Below are 26455 nucleotides of genomic sequence, written 5' to 3'. Positions count from 1 at the left end.
ACCGAAAAAGCCACGAACGACATGGACAATAAATATACAGACTCGATTGCAAATTAATGCCCAAAACAACGGGTTCTTACAAACCAAATTTGTAAATTAAAGCAGTAAATTCTAAACAGTCCAATCCCGACATACATTCATCAACATGAAACGCAGTACAATAATGTAACCCACAATTAAAAGAATTTTAATTTTGGAAAAAATTAAAATTGGGACCAAGAACATCAATCTTATACCAATTGAAGGACTATGAGGTCTGATGCAGAAGCGTAGATCGTGTTCCAATTTCAATTTTGATAGTGAATTAAAATTGTAGAAAGAATATTATGCATATCAACAAATTTTACAACATGCTTTTATAAGTAAATAGAGAAGGGAGATTAGGGTTTAGAATTTTACTTATCCTTGAATAACAAATTAATCTTCACGAATTTCCTTCCAATTGATCACGAACTCTCAAATTCTCCTCGAACCAAAAACAACAATCCAAGATGGCCATTACCAAGAGGTAATTCTCTTTATTCTCCTTAGGGTAGGGTGAGAATAGTAGGGGTGTGTGGGCTCTATCTATTCTGGGAGAGGGAGGAAGAATTTTTTAGAGATAGAATTTTCTTGGGAAACTTACGTTGGGATAGAACTTCACACATAGACCAACCCTATGTGATTATCTTCTATGAAGAAGATGAAAAACATCAACACGTAAAAACCAAACTCCCTTTTTCACGATTGAGTGAGGAGAGAAAATAGGTGGAGGGAGTTATTTCCCTCATAAATTAAATTTAAAATTTAATTTAATTAAAGTTTAGTATATATATATATATGATAACTAACTTATCATATATTATATATTAAACTATATATATCGAATATAACACATAACCTATAGTTTTTATATTGTATTAAATATAATATAATCTATAGTTTAAATTCTCTCAATCAATCATAGTATTTAATATAAATCAAAATTAAATTAAATTTAATTATATGAATCTAATCCATATAATTTGTATTGAATCATATTCAAATATTTAATTCCTCTCAAAATAAACTTTATATTAAAATGTAATAGATACATTATATTAATTATATCATATATAATTAATTTAAATTAATTATATCATATATAATCAATCCCTCAATTAATTTAAACAATTCAAATTAATCCAAAATTTATTCTAAATAATCCCAGTTGGGCTATAGAGAGAATCTTATGGACCTGTAGATTGAAGATCCAATGATACTTGAATAATTAATTAAACTCTTTTAATTAAATTACTCAACATCCATTAACTGCTGGTCACTCCACTAAAGACCGACAATTGCACTCTTAACACTACAAATATATTTCTGTGTCTATTGGATATAACCAGTCAACAATGCGATTACCTTCACAAATCGCTCGTAAGTACAGTTGGGCTAAAATTATTGTTTTGCCTCTGTAGTTATATCTAACTCCTTAAGTACCACCGATCCCTCTAATGAATAATAAGTCATAGTGCAACTATGACCAAACTCCTCTCCGGCCAAGAGAGAGTGTGACGCCACATTGTTCAAGCCCCAAAATTTGCCCTTGTGGGAGCAATTTATCTACTTACCCCGACATTAGGAAAAGAGTGAATTTTATTTTGTGTAGCTATGTTCCCAGCTCCTCAATCAGACGAATCCCTGAAATGGTAGGCATATTGAGTCGGTAATCTGAACACTCTTACCCATGCAAATGAAAGGACCACCTCCATAGGCAAGAGTTCACAACTCACTCAAGATTCAGGTTATGTCATCTATGGTTATCCTGGTAAAATATAAGTCTCTATTATTAACGGCGTTATATAGTGAGACTATCCATTTCGTGGTCTATTCTTATACAAACCCTTTTGTATAGAACACCCCCCACATGTCTCTACATGAATTATCAGGATTAGATCATTTGTAGAACTTTACTACAATTGTAACATCTACAAAGCGGGCCGCATTCATAGTGTTACCAAGATAAGGTATCCAACCTTATCCATCTACTACAGACCATTTAGGTTATCACTTAAACATGATCGACCTATATGTCTCTACATACATGTTTAAACTATAAAAGATAATCTTGGATGTTAGTTTAATGGTTTTGTGGGTTAATGTTACTAAATGTCAAATAAAACACCTCATATTTTATTAAATAAATAAATTATTTGTACTTTACAATTACAAACTACAAAACCCACGAGATTTAGGGTATCAACCCCATCAGAACTTACCTTTAGTGATGGTGATATCAGATTAAAGCATGAAGGCTTGAAATGCTTCCGTGGTAGTTTTTGCTGTTTGGGAACTTTGCCTTTCAGAAAACACATAACTTGATGAGTGAGAATAAAATGGGGAATGGGAATGGGAATGGGAGGTAAAGGAAAATGAGAGTAGTTTGTATCATTTCTTCTCCTATTTTATATTTGGAATGAATGTGAAAAAAAAACAATTTTTTATTTGACTAATTATGCCTAGTAATTATCGTCAATTCGAGCATAGCTCGTGGATAGAGATATCAATTACCATCCAAAAATTCGATGGTTGAATCCCTACCTTCGTAATCATTGACTAAATTATGCTTAGTAAACTCTATGCTTTTAAGTAAAAGTATAGTTGAGTTGGTCGAAATGGACAATATTTATCCAATTGAACTGACAATTACTGTTTAGTTTTATAGTTTAGAAAATTGAAGATGTGTAATTGACAATGGTACTTCAAACCGATTGGATTGACTAGGTTAAATAGTTTTTTTTTTTTATCTTTCTTCCTCATACTTTTAAGTGCACCGTTGCCCCTACTATTAAAGGATGAAATTTTTTATTCCATTCGCTTTATTTTCCTCCTATATTGATTCTGTCTTATAGTTTGCAGGAAAACTAATGGAAAATCCCTTCAATGTTATTCTTCTCAATCTTGATTCTACAGTCATTGGGTTGTCAAATTAGTTCTCATCTTTTGTAACTCAGAAAGTAAATAACAATTGCTTTAGTTATTTTTAATTTGTAGTCGATGCATATTAATATTAGGGTGTTGCTTATTGTAGTTATTATTGATTATGACCAATTTCGAACAAACTATGTTTATGTTTTGGACTTTCTTCGAAGCAAGTTTTAAGAAGACTTTCATGCAATTATAAATGTGTAAGTGTATTGAACTTTTTTACTTGTTAATTAATTTAAGTATTTATGTTATCCTAATGTTTCAAACTATTTAGAGGATTGAAAACATGGCAAGCTAAACACAATCTCCAACACTATCGGTCTAATCCAAAATGGAAATCTATAAAGGTAAATTTGTATCGATACTTTAATAAATTATTTTAAGTGAAACTTAAGAATAATTTGTTTTCAATTTCTTTACCATGCAGTGTCTCCGTCAATTGGATTCTGTAAGGTGTGAGTACTATGTCTAGATGTATATTCGTGAAATAGTGCGAAACAGTGCAGGTTATTGCAACCATTCTTTTTTATTTTTTATGGTTGAGTTCTTGCGGTGATACCTTCGTATAGCTTTTAGAGAATTGTTTGGAGCTACTGTTGAATATATGTTTCCTTATTCATGGAAGATCATGGTGAGTGCCTTCTAACAAGCCTTTATGTTAATTCCCTATTCGATCAATTAGTTAACAGTTTTTTTTTTTTTTAAAAGAATTGAAGATGAAATTTTACAATATATTAGTTAGTGAAAACGTCATGTTGAATGATCTAAATTCTTGCATTGATGTTTAATTTTTAACTGTAGTTTTCTATAAGCTAAGAAAATGCATTTTTTTTTGTTGTAGGTAAAACTCCATATTGGGAAGATTTTGTTGGTATGATGAGTTCAATTGTACGATTATTTTAGTTTTTTTTCTTGTTTTTATTGGATGTATCTATATGACCCTCCAAAGTAGACAACCAACTCTTTAGATTTTTAGGTTTTTGAGCTTAAATTATATACTGGTCAATGTAACTTATTGATAGGTTACTTAGTTATACAACTTCAAACTCTCTTTGTTGTGTATAGTTTTTGTATTTGCTGAAAGTTGAGTTGTATATATAATAGCAATAAAGATTTTATTTTGTGTATATAAAAATAAAAGAAAAATATTATTGATTATTGCATGCGTAAGTAAAATATATATATGTATGTATGTATGTATGTATGTATGTATTTTTATTTTCTCAATAACAAAATCATGACAAACATTTAATTACGGACAGTTATCAATAAAAAGTAGGTGAAAACCGACATTAAAGATGATGTTCAATGTTGGTTGAAAATCAACATTGAAGATAATATTCAATGTTGGTTGAAAACTGACAGTGAAGATAATTGGTAATGAAATCTTGGTCATCTATAATGTCGGTTTAACCGACATTAAAGACAATCAACATTGAAGACCTTTTATAACACAATCTTCAATGTCGATTTTCAACTGACATTGTACCCCTATAATGTCAGTTTTAAATTAACATTAAAACCCATTACTTCATTACGGTTACATATATTGTTACTATAACAGGTAAGGAAATCATGAATTTTCCACATTTATTGTTACGTTTACCATTATCATTACTGTTAGGATCAAACATTAACGGTAATGGTAAAATGTGAAAGATTTATAATTCTAGATATACGCGATTAAAAACAATCCAATTGTAATTGTGATCTAGACCTATTACAATTCATTCATCAATAAAATTCATTTCAATTACACCAATTTTCATTACGGTTTGATAAATGTGACCTTAGTGTCTATATACTTTACCATTTGTAATAATTTTATCTTTAATCATGAAATATGTTTATGATTTATTGATGCTTAGGCTATTCTCCTTCCTTTGATCATAAGTATGTAATTTTTCTTCTTCTTCTTCTTCTTCTTCTTTTTTTTTCTTTTTTTTCTTTTTTTTTTTTAAAAAACTACTACTTGTTGATGGGAAATTGTTGGGAATGTTATAAGGTGGGCTTTTGGTCCTTTGCAAAAGCCACATGAGTTGTCCCACATGTAAAGACTTATCTAGGAGGGTTTATATATGAATGCCTATTTGTGAGCTTGTAAAAAGTGTTTATGGTAGTATTTGGAATAATAGAAATTAAATTATTACAAATTATAACATTTAGACTAAATTAAATTTTTAAAAAATAATATATGGGGTAGGGGAATCAAATCTTTAACTTTAAGATTAATAGTATAAACACTATGTCAATTGAGTTATGTAAAATAGTTTTTAAAATTTATTCTATGTCTAGTAGATCTATTAATGCAATAATTTTCACTTTACATAAACAAGTATTTGAATTTTGGCTAAATTTTAAAAATAATAATAATGATAATTTTTTTTTTAATTTTCAAAACTTAGCTGGTTTAGAATAAAGTTGGCAACAAAAGAAAGTGTCTTTTTCTCATTTTTCGTAGTACATAGGGTTGCATAAATAGTACTTATAAGTAAGGTTCAAAATATTGATGTCCATAGAAATATCGAGATCTCGATTTTTATGAAAATTTTAAAAAAACTTGATGAAAATTAATGGAAATTGATAGAAATTTCTACAATTAGATAATGAAACTTTGATTGTGGTTTAATTAGACTACAATTGCACATTTTTAATCATTATTTTTATAAAATAAGAAAATATTTAAATTCTTATTATAAAATTTATGTGTGAATGTTATGGTGAGGGTAGAAATTTAAAAAAGAAATGAAAAAATAATTACAAAACAATATCAAATATTGATAATTAATTACAAAATTAGAGGACATGAAATATTTACGAATAAAATAATTGTAAATTGTTTATTATAAAATGAAGTGAATAAAAAATGAAAAATCATAGCACTAAACTTAGTAACATAATAAATATATAAAAATCATAACATTAAACATAAGAAAAAGAAGAAAAAGAAGAGAAAAAACTATACAAGTTGATAGAGTTGAGAAAAAATGAGAGGAATATTATAGAACTCATATCAATTTGAGGTGAAATAATGTAAAAATTTATGAAAAAAGTGTTTGAATGAAATTAAAAATAAAGATGTGGTTTCTTTGAAAATATATATTTTTAGGTTTAAATCCTATTTTGGACCATAAAGTTTGAATCTTGTTCTATTTTGGTCCTTTAACTTTTAAAAACGTAATTTCTAGTCCCTGAACTTTTAAAAAGTGTTTACTTCGGTATATTAACTATTATAATGGTGAAATGACTTATATTTTTGGATAACTAGGTTGTCAAAGAAGTTAGTCATGTTAAAAAATCTAGGATTTCAATTTTAAATTAGGCGATAAAATGATTTTCTACAGAAGATGTCAAAAGTCATCTTGCATCCAAGATTTTGATTGTTCACTATTTTGACACGTTAATTGTTGTTATTTTACTTCACCTCTCAATCTATGCTAGATGCAATAAATATATTTCATCTTTTATAATGTTAAGATAATCTTATCAATATAGATGAAAATAAATAAATTTTAAAAATTTAGAGACTAATCGAATGTTTTTAAAAATTTAAAGATAAAAATAGAATAAGATTTAAAATTTAAATAGAATGAAAAAAACTTTCAATAAACTAGCATAGCTAATTGCTATCGAAAAAAATGAAATTCCCCTCATTAAAAATTTCGATCCAAATTCGATGGAAATTTTGCAGTATGCTTATAAGTTATAAGCTTAAATTTCAATTACGAATAATTATGAAAGGAATTAAAGAGGGGAATTTAACGATCATTTAAACCATAAAAAATGGAAATATTCCGTATTTTATACTCTTTCCTCGAACTAACCCAAGCCGCCATTCCATCATTCTTCTTCTTCTTCTTCCTCACAATTAGCGACGCCATTAATGCGGCTTCATTTCTTTGTCATCTTTCCAAGTCAAAACTTGTTTGTTTTTAAGCGCCACAGGTTTCTTCAACCTCTCTCTCTTCTTCCCTTACTTGTTGCATCTTCCTATCGTTTTTTCAACTCTATTCATCCACCTTCTTTTCTCCTCTTCACACGTCAAACTCTGAATTAATCTGCAACTTCTAGAAGTTCGATTGTTTTTCCGATCGGGGTAATCATTTTTTGCCTCTGTTTATTTGTTGGTCTTATAGCGATGTTGAATTTGAATCCGGAAGTTTTCTTTTGAGAAATGGATAAATCTTTTGGGGGTGAACTAAGTTCGTTTCGACTAAGTGGCTGATTTTTGCCTTTTTGGGTAGTTGGTGGGGCAATATGCCCCCTTGATTTCTGAATCTGGAAATGTTAATTATCTTTTGGTGAGTAGATTTGGACACTGTTGTTTGGTCTTTTTGACCTTTTTAGAGCTGTCACTATTCTACAGGTAGATTGAAATTTCTTCGATATAGTGTTAAGATGTCTTTTAGAGGCTAAATTAGTGGTTAATCTGTGATTAAGAGATGTTTATGTGGAGATGATAAGGCCAATCTTTATGTGAAGGATTTGAATACAGAATAAAGGGTCAATAAGTTTGATTCTACTTGCTGGGGTTCATATTCAAGCAGTTTTAGAGTTCCCAGAATGGGATCCTGCTTGTCTACAGGAGGTACGAGGGCCATTCCTAGTTCCCCTGTATCTCCTGTGCTGGGAGTAAGTAAACAGAAAGACTCAAACTGTGTGTTTGAGCAGCAGAATCAGAGTGAAGCAACAGTACACAGAATTCCTGGTAGGATGTTCTTGAATGGGTCCACTGAAGTTGCTTCACTTCATACTCAACAGGGCAAGAAAGGGATGAACCAAGATGCCATGATTGTATGGGAGGTTAGTTAGCTCTTTATTTTGTTGTTACATTTTCATTTCTAGGTCTTGTTGGTCCCTTTCAAATGATCTAACTGGTTATTCAATAGTTTTTGTGTTGACAAATCACAGGTCTTGAACAGCAAGAAAGTTACTTTAGTAAACATACTAAATAGTCTAAGTTTTTACTTTGGATGGATAGTATTCTCGTTTCTTGTTTCTGTAAAAAGCTTATGGTATATACTTTGAGTTTTCTGTGTTTATATATTTTTTTTAACCAATTAATGTACTAGTATCCCCATTTCCTTGAACACTTAGATGGAGGGAGAGAAAAACAATGTTCAATCGTTGACTTGACATATCATAAAGAGGCTTAGATAGATGGCTACATGAGTATAAATAGAATATAAGAGAGAAAAATTTAAAACTTCTTTAGATCTTATACCATAAAAATGTTCGAATTAAAAAGAAATCCCTTTTCAAAGTAAGGACTTCTTCATTGTTGTGCACATGTGCTTCAATGTGTAGCCCGAAAATGCATTTAATTTTCAGATAATACTTGATGGATTGTCATAGATGGGGTGTAATCGCTAACCAGATCATGAATTTCAGAATTTTGGCTCCAGAACAGATACATTCTTCTGTGGAGTTTTTGATGGCCATGGCCCTTATGGTCATCTGGTGGCAAAAAGAGTGAGAGATTCTCTTCCCCTGAAACTGAATGCACATTGGGAAGCTAATGTGGATATTTCAGAAGAGTTAGGTTGTAAAACAGAAGCTGTGAGCAATGAAGATTCTACCTTAGCAATTAGTTGGAAGGAAGCTAGTCCCCCCCTTACGCAGCCTGAAATTTCTGAAAAACTGAAGGAATCATTTCTGAAGGCTTTTAAGATAATGGATGGAGAACTCAAAATTCAACCAAGTATTGATTGCTTCTGTAGTGGGACAACAGCAGTAGCTCTTGTTAAGCAGGTGGTGTCATTACTGCAGTATAACTACAATATTTTCATTTCGATTTTGAATAGGTCCTTCTTAAAGTTATTCTTATGTGCTGGCTTTTAGGGTCGAGATCTCGTTATTGGGAATGTTGGGGACTCTCGGGCTGTGCTGGGTACCAAAGATGAGGATAATTCTCTCCAAGCAGTTCAGTTGACCATAGATCTGAAGCCAGATATTCCAGGTTTCCCTCTCTCTCTCTATCTCTCTTGTAATTGAAATGTTTTGGAAGAAATAAAGGCAATTATTGCCCCTTGGATATAGAACCAATGTAGGAAGATTATATTCTGGCTTTTGTTGGCATTATAATGTCGCCTGATTGGTTTATATTTGGTATGTAAAGTCCAATTAGTTGCCTTTCAGTGAAGGGGATAATCATTTGTAGAAGGTCACAGATGTTACAAATTTAATACAAAATTTCCAAGAACACATTACTTCTTTTCCTTGACCCTTGGTTGAGTCAGTCTAATGGACCCTGTTTTTAAGAGGGAAACCATAACCTGTTCTGTATACAATTTTGGACATCTGTTGAGTCATGTTGTGTGAATTGTAAACAATGTTTTAAAAAGAAAGTTTCAATGAGTCGCATACTCCACTTTTAACGTTCAGTTGTATCACTATTTCCTTCTCCAAGCTCATAGACATAAACAAAGATGTTAGAATCATCATCATGCTCAACAAAGAAATCATTTGTAGCCCCACTATTATTTTCGACAATCCACTCATCATTAGATAACATATCATCTACTACCAACAGATGATAATCAGTCATTTTAGAGAAACTCTTAAAGATGATAATTAGTTTGCTCATTTACGACATAAGAAATTTCACCTATTAACTTATGAATTATGTTTTTCATTGCTTTTTTAACCCCTGTATAGCGGAAGCTGAGAGAATTCTCAAATGCAAAGGTCGGGTATTTGCCCATCAGGATGAACCAGAAGTTGCTAGAGTATGGCTTCCTAACAATGATTCCCCTGGGCTGGCGATGGCTCGATCCTTCGGAGACTTTTGCCTCAAGGATTTCGGTCTAATTTCTGTTCCCGAAATATCATATCGTTTGCTGTCTGACAAGGACAAGTTTATAGTTTTAGCTACAGATGGAGTATGATAGCGACTTCTTAGAACTATCTACTACTTGAGTAGATTCACTTCACGACGATATTCTAACCATCTAAAGTTTGATTCAACACTTTCCAGATTTGGGATGTTCTCTCAAACAAAGAGGTAGTTGACATTGTAGCATCGGCCCCAGCTCGTTGTGCAGCCCGGTCATTGGTTGAGTCTGCAACTAAAGCATGGAGATGCAAGCTTCCTTCTTCCAACATTGACGACTGTGCTGTTGTCTGCCTCTTCCTCGACTCGAACTTGAACGTTATGGCATCAGAGACAAATATCAAATACAAGGAGGTTACTTCTGCAATCCAAGCCGAGACAGCCATGGTAGATGATGATTCCCAGGAGTAGACCTGGAGTTGTAGCTTGTGTATGGCGTTCGGAAATCATGGGAGTTTGCAGACTGTAAAACTGCACAGATTTCACAAATGTGCCTCGCTTGGTTCCAGGTTAGGATGTGGTTTGAAGGTAGATTTTTGACCCCACTGGCTGTTGTGTTAAGGATTTTTTCTGCCAATGTTACTCTTTGTAGATAATTGCTCTTTGGCCTGCAGCTCGACATTTGTATGTGAATAAATAAGTTAACAACGTTACTAAAAAACAAATAAAAGTCAACAACGTACATAAACTCGTGAATCTGATCGTAGGGATCAAATGAAAATATTTAAGGTAAATCCTGTTTTAAGAATTCAGGGACCAAGATCATAAATTAGGGATTTGAAGTGTATTTTAGTCTTGGGGTCACATTTACCAAACGGTAATGAAAATTTATGTAATTCGAATGATATTTCATTGTTGGATAAATTGTAATAGATTTGAATCGCAAACATAATTGGATTGTTTTGATCGTGTTTACCTAGAATTATGAATTTGTCACATTTTACTGTTATTATTATTGTTACTGTTTGATCCTAATGGTAACGGTAGAAGTAAGGGTAAAGGTAATAATAAATGTGGTAGATTCATAATTTTCATACTGTTACAAAATCAATATCTGTAACGATAACAGTAGCGCTAGAAGTAGTGAGTTTCATGTAATTTTCAACCACAATTAGATTAAACACATTTATTACAAATTTCGAGGTGGGTCTCACAACTCATTATGATTACGGAATGCATGTAAACAACAAAAATAATCAATTAAGATTCACTTTTTACATTACCATTAATGAATTACCTTTTGTATGGTGTAAACATGGCCTAAATTGTTTAGGGGCCGTTTGGTTTAAGGGTATCTAGATGTTTGGGAATAAGATGTTTGGAAATCAAGGATGATAGGAATGCTATCAAAATTTTATGGACAAAAATTGTGTTTGTGTTTAATTTATGAAATTAAGTATGAAAATCTTATTATAGTTATAATAGATTAATAATTTAAAGAATAAATAATATTTAGTATTCATATAAAACAGATTAATTAATTAATGAATCAATAATTTTAATTATAAATATTTGAAGATTATAATTATAATTATAAATATTCAATATTTTAATAATTTTATAATTAAAATTAACCAGTTTTAATGAACACCATACTAATTATAATCTAATGCTTAATCATTTTTATTATTAATTAAGCTCAACATTAGTAATTTTACTTTTAATTAAAAAATATAAGAAAATATATTTAAATGGACAATATATTATATAAAAGGTGAAAAAATTGAGATAAAAATATGATATATGAATAACGAATACTAAAAAGTATTTTGTAAATATGATATGTTAATATAATGAACAAAGTAATAAAAAATAATCACAATAAATAATTAATTTCTTATAAATAATCAGTGATGATTATATGTTCATAATGAATGATCAAATTAAAATTAATCTCCATAAATTACTTGATTATTAAAAAAAATAAAGTAATAAATTATTATTATTGAAAATAAAGTTTAATACTAACTAAATTTAACTAATCATTGTTTACTAATTAAATATATTTAAGATATTATTAGTTAATAAATTAATAGTTTATGTAAAAAATAATTCCATTTATTTAATAAATTTTTATTATAAGAAAATATTTTAATATATCCTTATTGATTTATCAAAATAAATATTAATTAATTAGTTAGTTAACTATATTCAAAGTGAAATTATATGTAAAATGAAAAATAGATAAAGAGGGTAAAAGAGAACTAATGTCAGATTTTCTAAGTTTAATTTTTCACGGTTGAAACGCTATTAGTAAAGATCTGTGTTTTTTCCTCGATTCATTGCTCTAAACGTTTCTCAATTTTACAACCTCTTTCCATTTCGTAAAATATAATTCTATTCGTGTAATGTTCAGAAGGTTATGTTTTGTTATAATTCATGAGAACAAATTCTTGATAATTAAAAGTTTAAAAATGGGATCTTTTCAAATAAAGGAAAATTAACCAACTTATTTATAAATATAACAAAATTTTACTATCTATTAGTGATAGACCGTGATAGACGTTTATCATGGTTTATCGCGGTCTATCATAAATAGTGACATTGTGCTATATTTAATTTTTTTTTTCAATAGTTTTACCATTTATAATAATTACTCTTTGAAAATCGTAAAAATTGTGGAAACAAAAAAACAGCTAATATAAACCCAAATTTCAAAATGATAGGTTTTAACAATTTTCTGACCCAAACAAAGACTTACTAACTTTAGGTTTCAAATAACTTTCCAGAGTAATTAACTCCATTGAGTAATTCATAGGAAAATTGAAAAAATAACACATTTAAGTTTTTACCTTACAAAACTAACATCTTTTTTGAAAACTCATAAAAATAGTTTTTCTCGGTCCATATTGGGCGAGATCGACCACGAGATTTTAGTTAAAAAAATCAACTTTTTTTAACTTATCGATTGTTTGAGACTTTTTCGGTACATCTTGCCAGATTATACACCGAGATTATGTGTGTTAATTCCAGACAAAATAACACCAAGATTCTATATATTTGAGCTTTCTCAGTGAAATCTCAAGCATAATTAACACAAAATTCATATATTTGAGTTTTCTCAGTAGAATCTCAGACAAGATTAATACGAGATTCTGTATATCCCAATCTTACCCAATTTTTCGAAAAATTTGATCTTCCCCAAAATTTAAAAATGTTGAATCAATTTGGAAAATCTATTTTGATAATTGAAAAATGAAAATTCTTATAAATAGAAAAATTCAAAAATATTTATACTTTATAGCAAAAAGTTCCAAAAGTGTTTTGTATTTTTGAAACTTTTTGCTATAAAGTGTAAATATTTTTAAATATTTTTTTATATTTAAAAAGGCCCCATCTGAAGATTCATTTGAAATTTTGGACATTCATATAATTATGAAAATATAAATTATGCTAAAGATTTGAAAATTTACATAATAGTTTAATATAATATTTAGTAAACATAAACGAATTTGGAGAAAATTTGAAAATAATATAAGATTTGATATAAGATTTGGAAAAATTACGGTAAAAAAAATAGTAAATTTCGGTGTGTAATCATGTGAGATGTAGCGAGAAGGCCCAAAACAATAAGTTAAAAAAAGTTGATTTTTTAACTAATTTTCGGTGGTCGATCTCGCCCGATGATGAACCGAGAAAAATCATTTATACGAATTTTTAAAAACGTGCTAATTTTATAAGGTGAAAACCTAAACGTAATATTTTTAATAATTTCCCCAATTCATAACAAAAGAACTTCAGATTTAATAATTCTGCTGCTTACCTCAAATGTATCTTAAAGGAACAACCCAAACATCAACAGAAGAGAAAAAATTTGCCCAAGGAGACAAGAAAGTCTTCCAATCTAAAGATATTATGAGAGGGCTATCATTACAAACAAAAATTTTGAATTATTCGTGTGAATTATACCTTCTAGGACATTCCTTTCATGTAGGTTCTTAGTCGCAACCACATTTTGGACATACTCTTATCCTTAAGATTTAACTTCTATTTAACTTCTATGGGACTATCTAGATTGTATTGCAACAAATCAATAGGAGAGGCTATCTATTTCATATAACACCGACACTTCTAAATTGACGAAGTATCAGTGTCGAATACATGTCAAATACCGACGCTTCCGATATGTGTCCAACACATTAGCTGGCGTGTCCATTATTTTTTATTATTATTTTTTTTGTTTTCTTACGCATCAGGATATGGCAAGACACGCCTAGGACATGTCGGCAACACGCCAAGGACATGTCGGCAACACGCCAAGGACACTCCGTTTGTAATTTTTTTTAAAAAAAATAATGAAACAAGACCCACTATTGACAACCCATTTAAGGGTCATTCTAAGCCAATTAAAATCAAGGACTTTCTACATAGATAGTCTTAATTGTAGGTTCATATTACACTATTGTCTTCAACATTCAATTTATTTTAGAAATAACTCAATAGATTTCAAATTTTCACTATGTTGGGGTCTATTTACCATTCAAATTTTCATGGATTTGAAGGTCGTGTGGTTGGGCGCAGATCTAGTGTTGATGAGACGTTTAACAGAGGTGTGTGCGAAACTGAAGCTGTGGATTTCTTCCTCAGATCTCGCTATAGTGAGTTTCCTCCTCATATCTTGTCGCCATGGGTTTCCTTAGATTTGTCGCCATGGGTTTCTTCCTCAGATCTTGCCATTGTGGTTTGATTGGTTTAGTAAAACCACTTTGGTTCGTTTTGGTGATAATTGTACTTCTTCATTTTTTGATATATATTTGTTTATATATTTAGAGATTTTCTGTTTTATGATATATATATACACACTTGTATATATTAAACATTGAGTCCATCCGTGATTTATATACTGTGGTAGATAGTTTTGTTTATTTGAAAGTTTGGTGGTTCTTAAAATGAATTTGAAGTTGTCCCATTAATTGGAAATTAACAATTTCTGTTCGGGAGGTTATGTTAAATTTTGATTTCTTGGGATCTATGAACAATTAAATAGAATCTATGATATATGTTGTCATACAAATTCAATTTATGATATATACTATGATTTATATCGAACATGTAGTCAATCTTATTAGTATATTTCATATATTGGTTGGAATATTTGCAAACATTTAAATCAATGTTCCAAGGTATATTGACATATATATCAGAATATCTTGAGAATATATTGCAGACACAAGTGATACCTAATTAGAAGTGCATACATATCAGAATACTTGGAATATATACACCAAATAAACAATTGATTATATTACAGGCACAAGTGATACCTAATTAAAAATGCATACATATATAAGAATACTTGGGATATATATACCAAATAAACAATGGAATATATTGACATATATATATTAGAACATCAGGAGAATATATTATAGGCACAAGCAATACCTAATTAAAAGTGCATACATATAAGAATACCTGGATATATACACCAACATTGAAATATATTACAAACATAAGCAAGACCTAGTTAGAAGTGCATATATATCAGAAAACTTAGTATATATACACCAAATAAACAATGGAATATATTACATGAAAAAAATAAATTCAAAACAAATAATGAAATATATCACATAATATAAAAAATCAAACATGAAAAACGAAATGGAAAATAAAATCATATTAAATACATTTTCTCTCTTCAATTGAAAATGGAAAAAATTCATATTAAATGCATTTTCTCTAACCAATTACAAATGAAAAAAGGTTATATTAATTGCATTTTTCTCTTTCCATAATAAATTCATTCTCTCTCAAACATTTAGGAAATTTTGTAAATATGAAAAAAAAAATTAAAAAAATGGATATAAAGAAATGAAAAAAGAGTAAAATTGTCCAAAATTAACACTAATAATATTCTTTAAAAGAAATTAAATTTAAAGAGATTTGTGAAATATATGGTCTAAATATGATTTTTTAATGTAAAAAGAAAAAAAACATACTATGCTATTTGATTCTTCTGTCTAACTTCATCAATGGCGTTGACTTCAACTTCGAGACCCACGACCGCCGACAACTTATGTGACTTCTCTTACCTTTTTTTCCTTTCGTTTTTATCTTTCCTTTTCTTTTTTCCATTTCTATTTTTTTCTTACTTTTTGTTAAATATATGTGCACATAAATTGTCAAATGATGCATGCATATATTTATTTTTGTAAAAAAAAATAAATAAACAAATAATGTGTCCCAAACGTATCGTGCACTACTTTTTTTTTGTAAATTGACGTGTTATCGTAATCGGTGTTATGTCATATTCGTGTCACATATCAATATTCGTGCTTCTTAGTTCTTAGGGCTATCATCAGTTTCTACCGCCTATCTAGGATTGAGTCTTGAGATTTGATGGCAGACTTAAACAGCCACCTATACTCAATTATTAAGATATTATATCCTTATATCCTCGACCAAAAGTTTAGAAATTTGAATTCTTATCGCCACATGTTGATCTCAAATAAAAGATATCTATCATTTTCAGGTCAACTTAATAAGTTGATACTTATAAGTTGCAAGCACAAACAGGAAATGGCTCCTTCTAAACCACAGTAAATACCTTTAGCAGAAGTGATTATTGATTCTCTCTTTTTTCTCCGAAATGAACTTAGGGTCGTCTTGGCTTTGTTTCGACGAACGACCGAGGAACTCGGCTCTGAGTTTCATCAACAGCCTCCCGAGGTAATTTAGGCCTTCTCCAAATTGGCCTCCACCCCAAACAAGATCATGCGGTGATGCTTCAACTAGAACAGATCCAACAGTTGATAGTAACATGGATTTCAAACCAGGATAACTTGAAAATTTGCATTTCAGTGCTCTGTACATAACATCAAGCTTGGCAGTATCCCAATCAGATCTCACCTGCAAAGGAAATTGAGAGTTTGGACAAAGATTTTCTCATGAACACAATTGATAAGCCTCGATGATATCAATGAATATAATGGCATGTTTGAGTCTTGAGAGCAATTTTAATTAAAATGGTTAATATCACTTTTCTTCGGTTTAAAATCACTCCGAAACATGCTTTCAATAATTCAAAATCAATATCGATAGTATAATATAATAATAACATTTAGAAGTGTAAAATCAAACATTACATTTGATATTGAATTAATAAAGACATGTTCAAAGCGGTTTTAAACATGACAAAAGTGATTTTATCTATTTTAAAATCAGTTTTTTGTGCGTGAGGAGGAGAGATTAACCACTTTGTTTTGAGTACTAACCCTAGTGAAGGCTTCTCTTATAAATCTTCTTTAGATTGTTGTTGGATTCCTCCCCTATTAGGGAGTCGGTTTATGATGTGGTTTTGGAGGATTAAGATTCCTAAGAAAATCAGGTTCTTTACTTGACAAATTTTGCTTGGTTGGGTGAATACTTTGGATATGCTTGCTAGGAAGATGACCATACTAATGGGACTTTTCTACTGTATTCTTTGTCGAAAGGTAAAGGAAGTTTTGGATCATATCCTTTGGGCCAGTATGTGAGGCCTGTGTGGAGCTACTTCCTGTAGAGTTTGATGTTCAGATTGCTAGTCTAAGGGACATTCGTGCGATGATCGAGGAATTCTTCTTCCATCCACCTTTCATAGAGGGTGTTATGGGATATTTGGATGGAGGGAGGGAGGGGGGACAATAGAATGCTTAGAGGTATGGATAGGGACCCCTATGAGGTTTTGTCCTTGGCGAGATTTCATGTGTCGCTTTGGACTTTAGTTTCAAAGCTTTTTTATAACTATTCTTTAGGTAACATCTTGCTCAGCCGGAATTCCTTTTTTTAGGAGTGTTTTGGGCTTTTTCTTTTTTATGTCCTTGTATCCTTTCATTTTTTTTTTCAATAAAAGTCGTTGATTTCTAAAAAAAAAAAAAAACACTCTGCATAGGATGTGATGTAATTCTTAGAAGTGAAAGTTTCTTGTTTTTCATCTCTAGTTACTCTAATTGATTTATTTTTAAATATGTTGGAGATTTGAGGCTTTTCCTGCTTAAATTCAATTTTATGTTTAATGTCTTTAGTTGATGTTAGATATAACGTTTTAGTTTTCTGTTTTTTCGAATTATCTTCAAGGTTGACGAGTTTCGATTTTTTTATTGTTTTAAATTAAAAGTTAGGCACACCAATTTTATTATTCAATTAGAAATTTATTTATCTATTGTATTTTATTCTCATTTTCCTTACTCTCTCTTTGTTTAACAAACATTGAGACATTAATTTTCATTCGCAATTTACCAATATGTTTAAAGGTTAATGAGTTGAATTTCGGTCCATTAATGAAGTTGGTACCCTAGAATGTCTCTGATAAATTCCTCCTTATTTGATTGATTTACACGCTTTTAGTTTTGATTGACAAACTTCTCACAATAACTAAGAAACTCATTTACCTTACCTCCAGAGGACGATACTCAGTCTCTGACGGTTTTGTATTATAATTTTATTATTGCACATTATCACTAGCAAATTAATTATTATTTAGCAATAACAACCTGTGCTCAAAATTATTACATCGATAACAAATTAATTTAGAACGAGGAACCATACCAAATCAGGATGTTTCTTCTGCAATAACCTTGCAATCCTTGTTGCTTCCTCAGGACTGCTTGCAGATTTTATTTCCTCCACACATTCTTGAGCAAGAGGATCATCAACCCCAATAAATTTGTGAGCCTATATACATATTAAAGCAGCATAGTTCTCAGTATCAAAAGTTGAAAATATAATGCCAAACACGAGCGTAGTTCACAACGAGTTAAGACATGTATCATTGACCAAGAGGTCAGGGGTTCAAAATTTTTACTCTATATGTTGAAAAGAAAGCCGACAAGGCACAACGAGCAAGGACGAGTACCTGATAATAGTGTTCTACAGTCATCCAAGTGCTATAATCGCCATTTTCATTGGCGATATGAATTGCATGAGGTGAAAAGTTTGAAAGAGTGCCATAATTATCCCAGGTATTGTAAAAGGATATGATATTTGGTTCGTAGGGAATAATGGTTGGGTCAATTGCTAAGGTTTCGTAGCACGATGGGATAATTGGAGAAATATCTGATATAGGTTGAAGAAATCCACTGATCATCATGTCTTCCTCAACCTGTGAACCAGAAATGAAGTGGAGACAAGTGAAATATCAATCAATATATTATCAAAAGCAACTTATAAATATTTTGGTAACAGCTGAAAAATAACCTTTTCATATTGAACATCAATTAGTTCTAAAGCTTGGGACATCTCAACCATCCCAAGTTCACCAACTGGAGATGGTGCATTCCTTCCCCCAATAATCTTAGGAGCAACAAATGCAAAAACCTGAATTGAAAAATACCTGCAGTATCAGTATTTGATGATGTAATTAGGATGGGAAATGGGTCTAAAGGGCTGTTGATCTAAACATATGCAAAAGAGTAATTAGATGACATGTAGAAAAGCACAAGAGAATGTCCTATTAAAGGGTAATATCATAGAATTTAAACCATAATAAGACAGTGAAGTGACTTCCCTCCTGTATCAGCAAATCATCACCCATTGATACAACACAAACATGATTTGATTCTAAATTTAGAGCTATGCCTATAGTACCCTTTTCAAATTTTACTGATTCACCCGCTATTACTTCATCAAAACTATAAATACGAGAAATGTTATAGCCTACTTGAAGTACAGTATCGATATTTACAATTTTGACTTCTCTATTATATTGCTCAATATGTTCACGGATAATATTACTAATTTCATCTGTTCGAATGGTTACCATGAGTATTTCATAATTCGCCTAGTTTATATTGGATAAAATATACTAAAATTTTGGACTGCTTCTCGATTTGTGTACGTCTCCTTCCGCCTGAGCCATTGATATGAAAATCATAGTATTCTACACTTTACTATACTAGTTAATTTTACTCAACTATCGACATATATATATATACTTTTAAAAGGAAACATGACTTTTTATTGAATTAATGAAAAAGATTAATGCTCAAACTAAAATAAAACAAAATTTAGATGTGACAAGTACATTTACTCAACTATCCTTATTTTCCTATAAATGTGATCCAATTGAAAAGTTAATACCAAATATGACAATCATACATTTTTATCTATGGAACTTAAGAATAAAGTCTAGTTTGGTAACAAATGGTTTTCATCTTCCCCAAGAAAAAGAGTTGAATTCTTAGCTAAATTCTAAACACAAAAATAGGTTTTAAAAAGCAAATTTTTTTAGTTTTCAAAAATCGACTTGATTTTTGTAAAGATGAATAGAAAGTAGATAACAAGGCAAAGAAACTTGGTTTAATTCGAAAGAAATGAAATCCAAGTAACAGAACAAGTGTAATAAGTGATTAGAACCTTATGTACTATCCCAGATGCAATGGCTGAAGCTGCAAGAGTTCCTCCACACTCCCACAAAACCGAAAGGTAGCCACGGTCGTGAAAATATTCCGCTACATCTCGAGGGTTTAGATTATTAAACTCGACGACTTCAACTCCTTTCGATGCAAGAAGTTTCTGGAAACTCCTTACAGCACCCCTTTGTGTCACAACCATGGTTGGTACACTACTTGTATCCCAAACCTTTGCTTCTTCAGGAAGATCAAGAGTTCTTGACATCACAACACGGACAGGACTATGTCCACCACCATGTCTTGCAGTTAGATTGGGATCTAATCCAGAGGACAATCACAATATTTACAGATAAAGATTGAAGAACCATTAACAACAAGACAGTAATAGGATAAATGGTGAAACTCACCATCCTTTCGTATGGTGTTGCCTCCTACTATAACTGCATCGCTTCTTCCTCGTAATTCTGAAACCCGATGTCTAGACGTTACGCTACTAATCCATGCTGAATGACCAGTAGTTGTAGCAATTTTCCCTGATAAGTAAAATAAAATCACTTCAACTGGCCATTTTCTTCAGGATCGCACAACAGAAAGATGAAATGACCTTACAATCTTTATAAAGAAACATGAGTTACTCACCTCATTGTCAATTGATTTTTTGACGTAACCTCATGTTTATCTAATATGGTATCAAAGCTCATTAAACCCAAACGGATTTTCGGCCCAAAATTAGGATCTAATCCAAGAATGATAATAAACCCAAAAAGATACTATCTTGAATGACTATGTTGAAGATCCTATATCGAAGAGATGATAATCGGTTATTCTTTTTATTACCAATTAGTTTTAAGATGTAACCACGTGTTTATCTAATATTTTCATCTTCATATATGTTGGAATTACAACTAGTAAAGTGATTATGGAACTGTAATACTAACCATCAAGGGTCATGGCATATTTAAGTACAGAGAAAGGAACTTGAGAAGCAGCTTTACAAATCAATGGAGCATTAACAAGGAGGCATGCTTTTTGAGCTTCCTATAAAACAAATCAACACTGCATGAACTGATGTGTAGAATAAATATGTAAGAAAAGCAGAATGAACTGTGAGATGGAAAACAATCATAATTCATCTATTTTCCTATTAACATTACCTCAATGTCTCTACTCTTTAAGTCCTCTCCAAGAACATCAACTTGAACTCCTTGACTTCTTAAAGCCCTCACAGCATTTCCTCTTAGATGTTGCAAAGGATGCCTCATTCCAACCACTACCCTTTTAATCCCTGCCTAATTGTCTAGTTTCCATCACCATTTTTTTTCAAAATAACTATACAAAACTTTGAAAAGAAAGAACAACAAACGAAAGAAAAGAACACATTCAATGAGGGAACATTTCATATGATGTAATTTGATTTTATCACTTTTTCTTTTTCTATATATATTTGTGAGTATTCGGACTAACTTATGCGCACCTCGACTAATCTCATTAGACAACTCGTCTGGTCCTACAACATTTGGGTGTTAAGAAAATTCATAGGAGACTATTTAGTAGGTGCCTATTAGTAGGATTGTCTATTATGTTATTGTTCATGTTTTGGCCTTTGGAATAGAACAGTATGAGGGAGAAATTTTTGGTGGTCTCGAATTGGTCGTTTAGCTACTTTACATATAATCAATATTATATAACTAACTATTATAGCTCAAAGAGTACCAGCCACTATTACTTGTTTTTCAAACTTAGAGCATAGCAGTTAGAGTTTGAAGGCTCAAATTTTCAGGAGCATTTGTTATGGAGAAAGCAGCATTTTTAAGTTTGAGGACTAAACTATCTTTTTTGCAATGATTGATTGCTAATTTCTATAACACAATCATGCTCTTCAAATTTGTAGGTTTTTTTTTTTTTTTTTTTGATAAGAAACAATTTCATTGAAGACAATGTACAATCTATTCTATTACAATAAGCTATCCCAGTTGTTAAGAAGGAATGCGTATGAGTATGAAGCGAAAAGATACGAAACTTTTACGTCGAGGTTTAAAAGAATTTGAAGTATTTCGAGTTTGAAGGTAAATATATTGGATCAAACTAGTAAAGGACACTGGAAATTGCTCAAAAGGTATATGTGGTGTGGGGTTGAATGTCTTCTTTCTCAGTAATCTTTGAGAGGAATCTTAGAAAGTTGCTCAAAAGAGTACATGTTACAAAGATCCTATGAGGTTTTAGTTTTAGTCCAGTACCGATTTAGGATCTGTTTGAATTGATAAAAGAAAATATTAAAAGAGAAGTATTTTTTTAAAAAGAATTAAACTCATTTTTATTTAACTTCAAAAGTGTTTCGAAAGCTATTTTGAATGGTTGTCAAATACTTTAATTTTTTTTCCAAAATGACTTATTTTCAAAATTAAACATTTGAAAAGTTAAATTAAATGCACTTTTAATCTTTGAAGTTTGGATTTTAAAAGTCTAACTGTTTCAATTTAAGGAATTTGGTTCATTAAAGTTTACTGTACAAAGATGTACACCAATTTTAGTATTGTAGTTTAAAATTTGTAAAAATTTGGTCATGAAAGATTATCTTAGAAAAAGTTTAATGTGGTGGCTACTTGAATTTCACATTACAAAAAATAAAAGAGAATATGTGAGTAAAGAAGAAATAGTGATCCTTGGTGAGATTCAAGTAACTGTCTAGAATTAAATTGTTACAAGTTTTACCCCATTCAGACTAGATTGTTACATGAAATAAATAGTTGTTTTTATATAAGTATGGTATACTATTCAACGATATCTGGCTAATAAAACAATATCAGCCAACTAATCGATAACTATTTAAGTCATATTTGATAACAATTTGGTTTGTACATTCTAGTTATTGGAAAATATAAGCTTATAAATACTATTTTTATCCATTGATTTCTTTGTTTTGTTGTCAACTTTGTAGGGTATTTTAGAAAACTAAGTCAAATTTTGAAAACTAAAAAAAAAAAAAAAAAATTCAAAAGGAAAATTATTTCAAATAGTAAAATTGTTGAAAATATTTACAAGATATAGCAAAATTTTAGAACTATCAATGATAGACGTTGATAGATACTGATGAACTTCTATCAGTGTCTATCAATGTCACTGATAGAGTCTATTAGTGTCTATAATATCTATCATTGCTAGTTCTAAAATTTTGCTATATTTTGTAAATATTTTGGTTAATTTTTCTATATTTAAAAACAACCATTTTCAAAAACCTTTTTTCGTTTTTGAAAATTGATTAAGAATTTAAAAGTTAGAAAAGATGAAAAATAGGGTAAAGAACTTATAAGAAAACAAAGGTAAAAAAAGTTATAAGAAAACAAACATAATTTTCAAAAATAAAAAATCAAAATCAAATGATTATCAAATCGAGGCTTAAATTTTGAGTTTTTGAATATCGAAAATAAACTTGAGGGTTTTTGCCAATAACAAAACAAATATATCGAAAGTAGCGTTTATAATATTAATTTTCAAGAGGTGAAATTAAAAAAATAAATAGTTATCAACCCGATATCACTATCATTCAACAAACCATCTCCTCTATCACTATCATTCAACAAACCATCTCCTCTACCAATTCCCACATCCGAGAGCTCTAAACTTACACGCCTAAACTTCATGGTTATATTAATTTAAACTCTAAATTAATAATTCTACCGAATAAAACTCCAAATATAAATTCAATTAAGATTTCTATTAAAAATGGTTTATATATCAATTCTAATAATTCATTTAATTAAAAATTCTAAATCTACATACGACAATTCTTAAATATAATCTTAATAAAAACTCTAAATTGATTAATTGATACAATTATTAGTCCGAGTTCCTTTTAAATTGAAACTTCGTCAAAAAAAAAAGAAAAAAAAAAGCAAAAGAAAAACAGATCGATTACGTTATATAACCAAACCTGGACGAAAGCAGAAACCGCAAGGTCGTCGGCGGCGGATACACTGGACTCCAAATTAAGAAACGCAGTAGCTCCACGGCAGTATTCGCCGGCTGCTTCGACGGCCTGAAGTTCAGCCGATTTGGTGCCCTGGCCAACGAGGAAGCCCTGGCCGGCAAGAGCGCCGGAAGGAGTAGCGACAATGCAGCCATAGTTGGGATGGGGAGCTGTGAGTCCGGCGGATTTATCGGCGATCTGGGCGGCGCGGCGGATGAACGTGGCTTCGGAGGAATATTGGGATGTAGAGGTGGGGCTTGAGAGACAGATTATAGGGAAAGAATGAACTAAAGAGAAGATCATCGGAACTTTGGCGGTGGTGAAGTCTTCTTCTTCCTCCTCCACCTCCGAAGCAGGATTTTAAAGGCGTTTTTCACATGATTTTCAAAAACGTAATTGAAACCCATATTTTGTATAATTTATTATTTCTTCCATTTTGACATGAAGAACGCCGTCGTTCACCAATAATTTTACATTTTTCGTTATTCCTTTCCTTTTTTTTTTTTTTTTTTTTTTTTTTAAGATAGATTTAGTAGACAATTTGAAAACACAAATTTAAAAAAAAAAGAGATTTAGGTTCTATTTGATAACTATTTAGGTCTCGTTTGACAATAAATATAAATAAATTAAAAAAATATGAAATATAATTATGTTTTCATTTAGATACATTTGATCATCATTTTTTGTTTTTTATTTTTGAAAATTAAGTTTATAAACATTATTTCCACTTCTAAATTTCTTCATTTTTTATCTACATTTTGTCATTGATTTAAAAAATCATACCAAAATTTGAAAAATAAAAATGTAGCATTCAAAACATTGTTTATGTTTTTAGAATTTAGCTAAGAGTTTAACTCTTGTATTAAAGAAATATGCATATTGTAAGAAATGGAGAGGGAATAAACTTAATATAAAAATAAAATAAAATAATTATCAAACGAGGTCATAGCTTTTTGTTGTTGTTATTTTTTTTAAAAAATAAGCTTATAACACTATTTCCACCTCCAAATTTCTTCATTTGTTATCTAATTTTTACCAATGATTTAAAAAAATAAGTCAAATTTTGAAAAACTAAAAAAAATTATTTTAAAAACTTGTTTTTTTTTTGAAATTTGGTTAAGAATTAATCATTGTAAGAAATGCAAATAATTGTAAGAAATTGGGAGGAAATAGGATTAATTTTCGAAAACCAAAACAAAAAATGAAATAGTTATCAAACGGGGACTCAATGAGAACATAATTATATTTCATGTTTTTAGATTTGTATTTGAAAGTATATTCAGACATTACATTCCATTGGAACAAATTTTCAAAATATGTTTGATAATATATAAACCACAAAATTAATTATAATTACAACCTGTTTTATGTTAAAATTTTGGTGTAACTGTTATTTTGTTATATCATATATTAGGTAGTATATTATATAATACATATTTTAATTTAACAAAATTAACTATTTGATATTATTTTTAATTTTTCTAATATAATTTTACATTTTAAAATTTGGATAAAACATAAAATCGTTGTTTTTAGAATTTGCAACGTTTGATCACAAAATTTGAAAATAGTCTTTGAAAACTGAATCTAGAGAGTCTACCAAACACATATTTATTAATCTCACTAATCTAAAAGTAAAAAAATAAAATTTGAATTACTTACCAAACTGCCCGTAAAATAATTAAAAAGAATCTTTGGACAACAAAATATTTTTTTTTTAAAAAAATACTTTTAAATGGGTTATTTTCATTCCTTTTGATAATTATACTTTTTAATCTTTCAATCAGGTTGCAAAGGATTTGGAATCACTGAAATTGATTGGGCTTTAAAATTTGAGAATCTCTTTCTCGATAATGAATTAATATTTCACAAACCCAAGGCTATCTTTTCTATCTATATCTTTTTTAATTGATTACCTTTTATTTAAAATAAAATAGAATAATGGAGTTCAATTTATTTATTTACATGTATGTACACTCACAATTAGTCTTTTTATTTAAAAAAATAATTTAAAATTGACGTCTGATCCAAGAATAATAAACTTAAAATAACACTATTTTAGAGGGAGATATTGAAGATCTTGAAAAAAATGAGGATATCTCACAATCTTTAAAAGATACATGTGCTTCTTATCTTCTATTATCAATTAATTTTAAAATGAAACCTCATATTACTTAACATGATAACAAAAGTTTATAAAATCGAAATGGACATTTGATCACTACCTTGAACGACATATTGAGGATTTCACACTCCGTGTGAATCCAACAAGACGTTATCTTGAAGAGGCATGTAAAGACCCCACCATCTGTAAAAAAAATATATGAACTATTCCACCTATTGTCAACTAATTTTGAGTATCCGTCATTCCAT

General features: G+C 30.0%; 2 protein-coding genes across 2 annotated transcripts; one reads left to right on the top strand and one right to left on the bottom strand.

The window, feature by feature from the left end:
- Positions 1 to 6749: 6749 nt before the first annotated feature.
- LOC120071616 (probable protein phosphatase 2C 33) lies at positions 6750 to 10688 on the top strand. The gene is made up of 5 exons (XM_039023965.1): positions 6750 to 7755; positions 8344 to 8703; positions 8794 to 8911; positions 9610 to 9833; positions 9929 to 10688. The coding sequence occupies exons 1-5, from the start codon at positions 7516 to 7518 to the stop codon at positions 10193 to 10195; spliced, it is 1209 nt and encodes a 402-aa protein (XP_038879893.1). The 5' UTR covers positions 6750 to 7515; the 3' UTR covers positions 10196 to 10688.
- A 5498-nt stretch (positions 10689 to 16186) lies between these two features.
- LOC120071692 (riboflavin biosynthesis protein PYRR, chloroplastic-like) lies at positions 16187 to 24481 on the bottom strand. The gene is made up of 9 exons (XM_039024073.1): positions 24047 to 24481; positions 21270 to 21404; positions 21054 to 21153; positions 20523 to 20648; positions 20120 to 20433; positions 18962 to 19081; positions 18621 to 18866; positions 18314 to 18439; positions 16187 to 16636 (listed from the first exon to the last, which is right to left on the bottom strand). The coding sequence occupies exons 1-9, from the start codon at positions 24383 to 24385 to the stop codon at positions 16337 to 16339; spliced, it is 1806 nt and encodes a 601-aa protein (XP_038880001.1). The 5' UTR covers positions 24386 to 24481; the 3' UTR covers positions 16187 to 16336.
- Positions 24482 to 26455: the final 1974 nt, after the last annotated feature.

This window comes from Benincasa hispida, chromosome 2, assembly GCF_009727055.1.
Source record: "Benincasa hispida cultivar B227 chromosome 2, ASM972705v1, whole genome shotgun sequence".
Classification (NCBI taxonomy): Eukaryota; Viridiplantae; Streptophyta; class Magnoliopsida; order Cucurbitales; family Cucurbitaceae; genus Benincasa; species Benincasa hispida.
This window is presented reverse-complemented; position numbering and strand designations above follow the sequence as displayed.

Bases quoted from the DNA above. Each gene is read 5' to 3' on its own strand.
- LOC120071616 (XM_039023965.1), top strand. From the start codon at position 7,516: ATGGGATCCTGCTTGTCTACAGGAGGTACGAGGGCCATTCCTAGTTCC. The intron at 8,704-8,793 runs GTGGTGTCATTA...GCTGGCTTTTAG, and splicing joins CAGTAGCTCTTGTTAAGCAG to GGTCGAGATCTCGTTATTGG. The intron at 8,912-9,609 runs GTTTCCCTCTCT...ACCCCTGTATAG, and splicing joins TCTGAAGCCAGATATTCCAG to CGGAAGCTGAGAGAATTCTC.
- LOC120071692 (XM_039024073.1), bottom strand. From the start codon at position 24,385: ATGATCTTCTCTTTAGTTCATTCTTTCCCTATAATCTGTCTCTCAAGC. The intron at 20,649-21,053 runs GTTAGTATTACA...TTTACTTATCAG, and splicing joins ATATGCCATGACCCTTGATG to GGAAAATTGCTACAACTACT. The intron at 16,637-18,313 runs GTATGGTTCCTC...TTTCCTTTGCAG, and splicing joins AGAAGAAACATCCTGATTTG to GTGAGATCTGATTGGGATAC.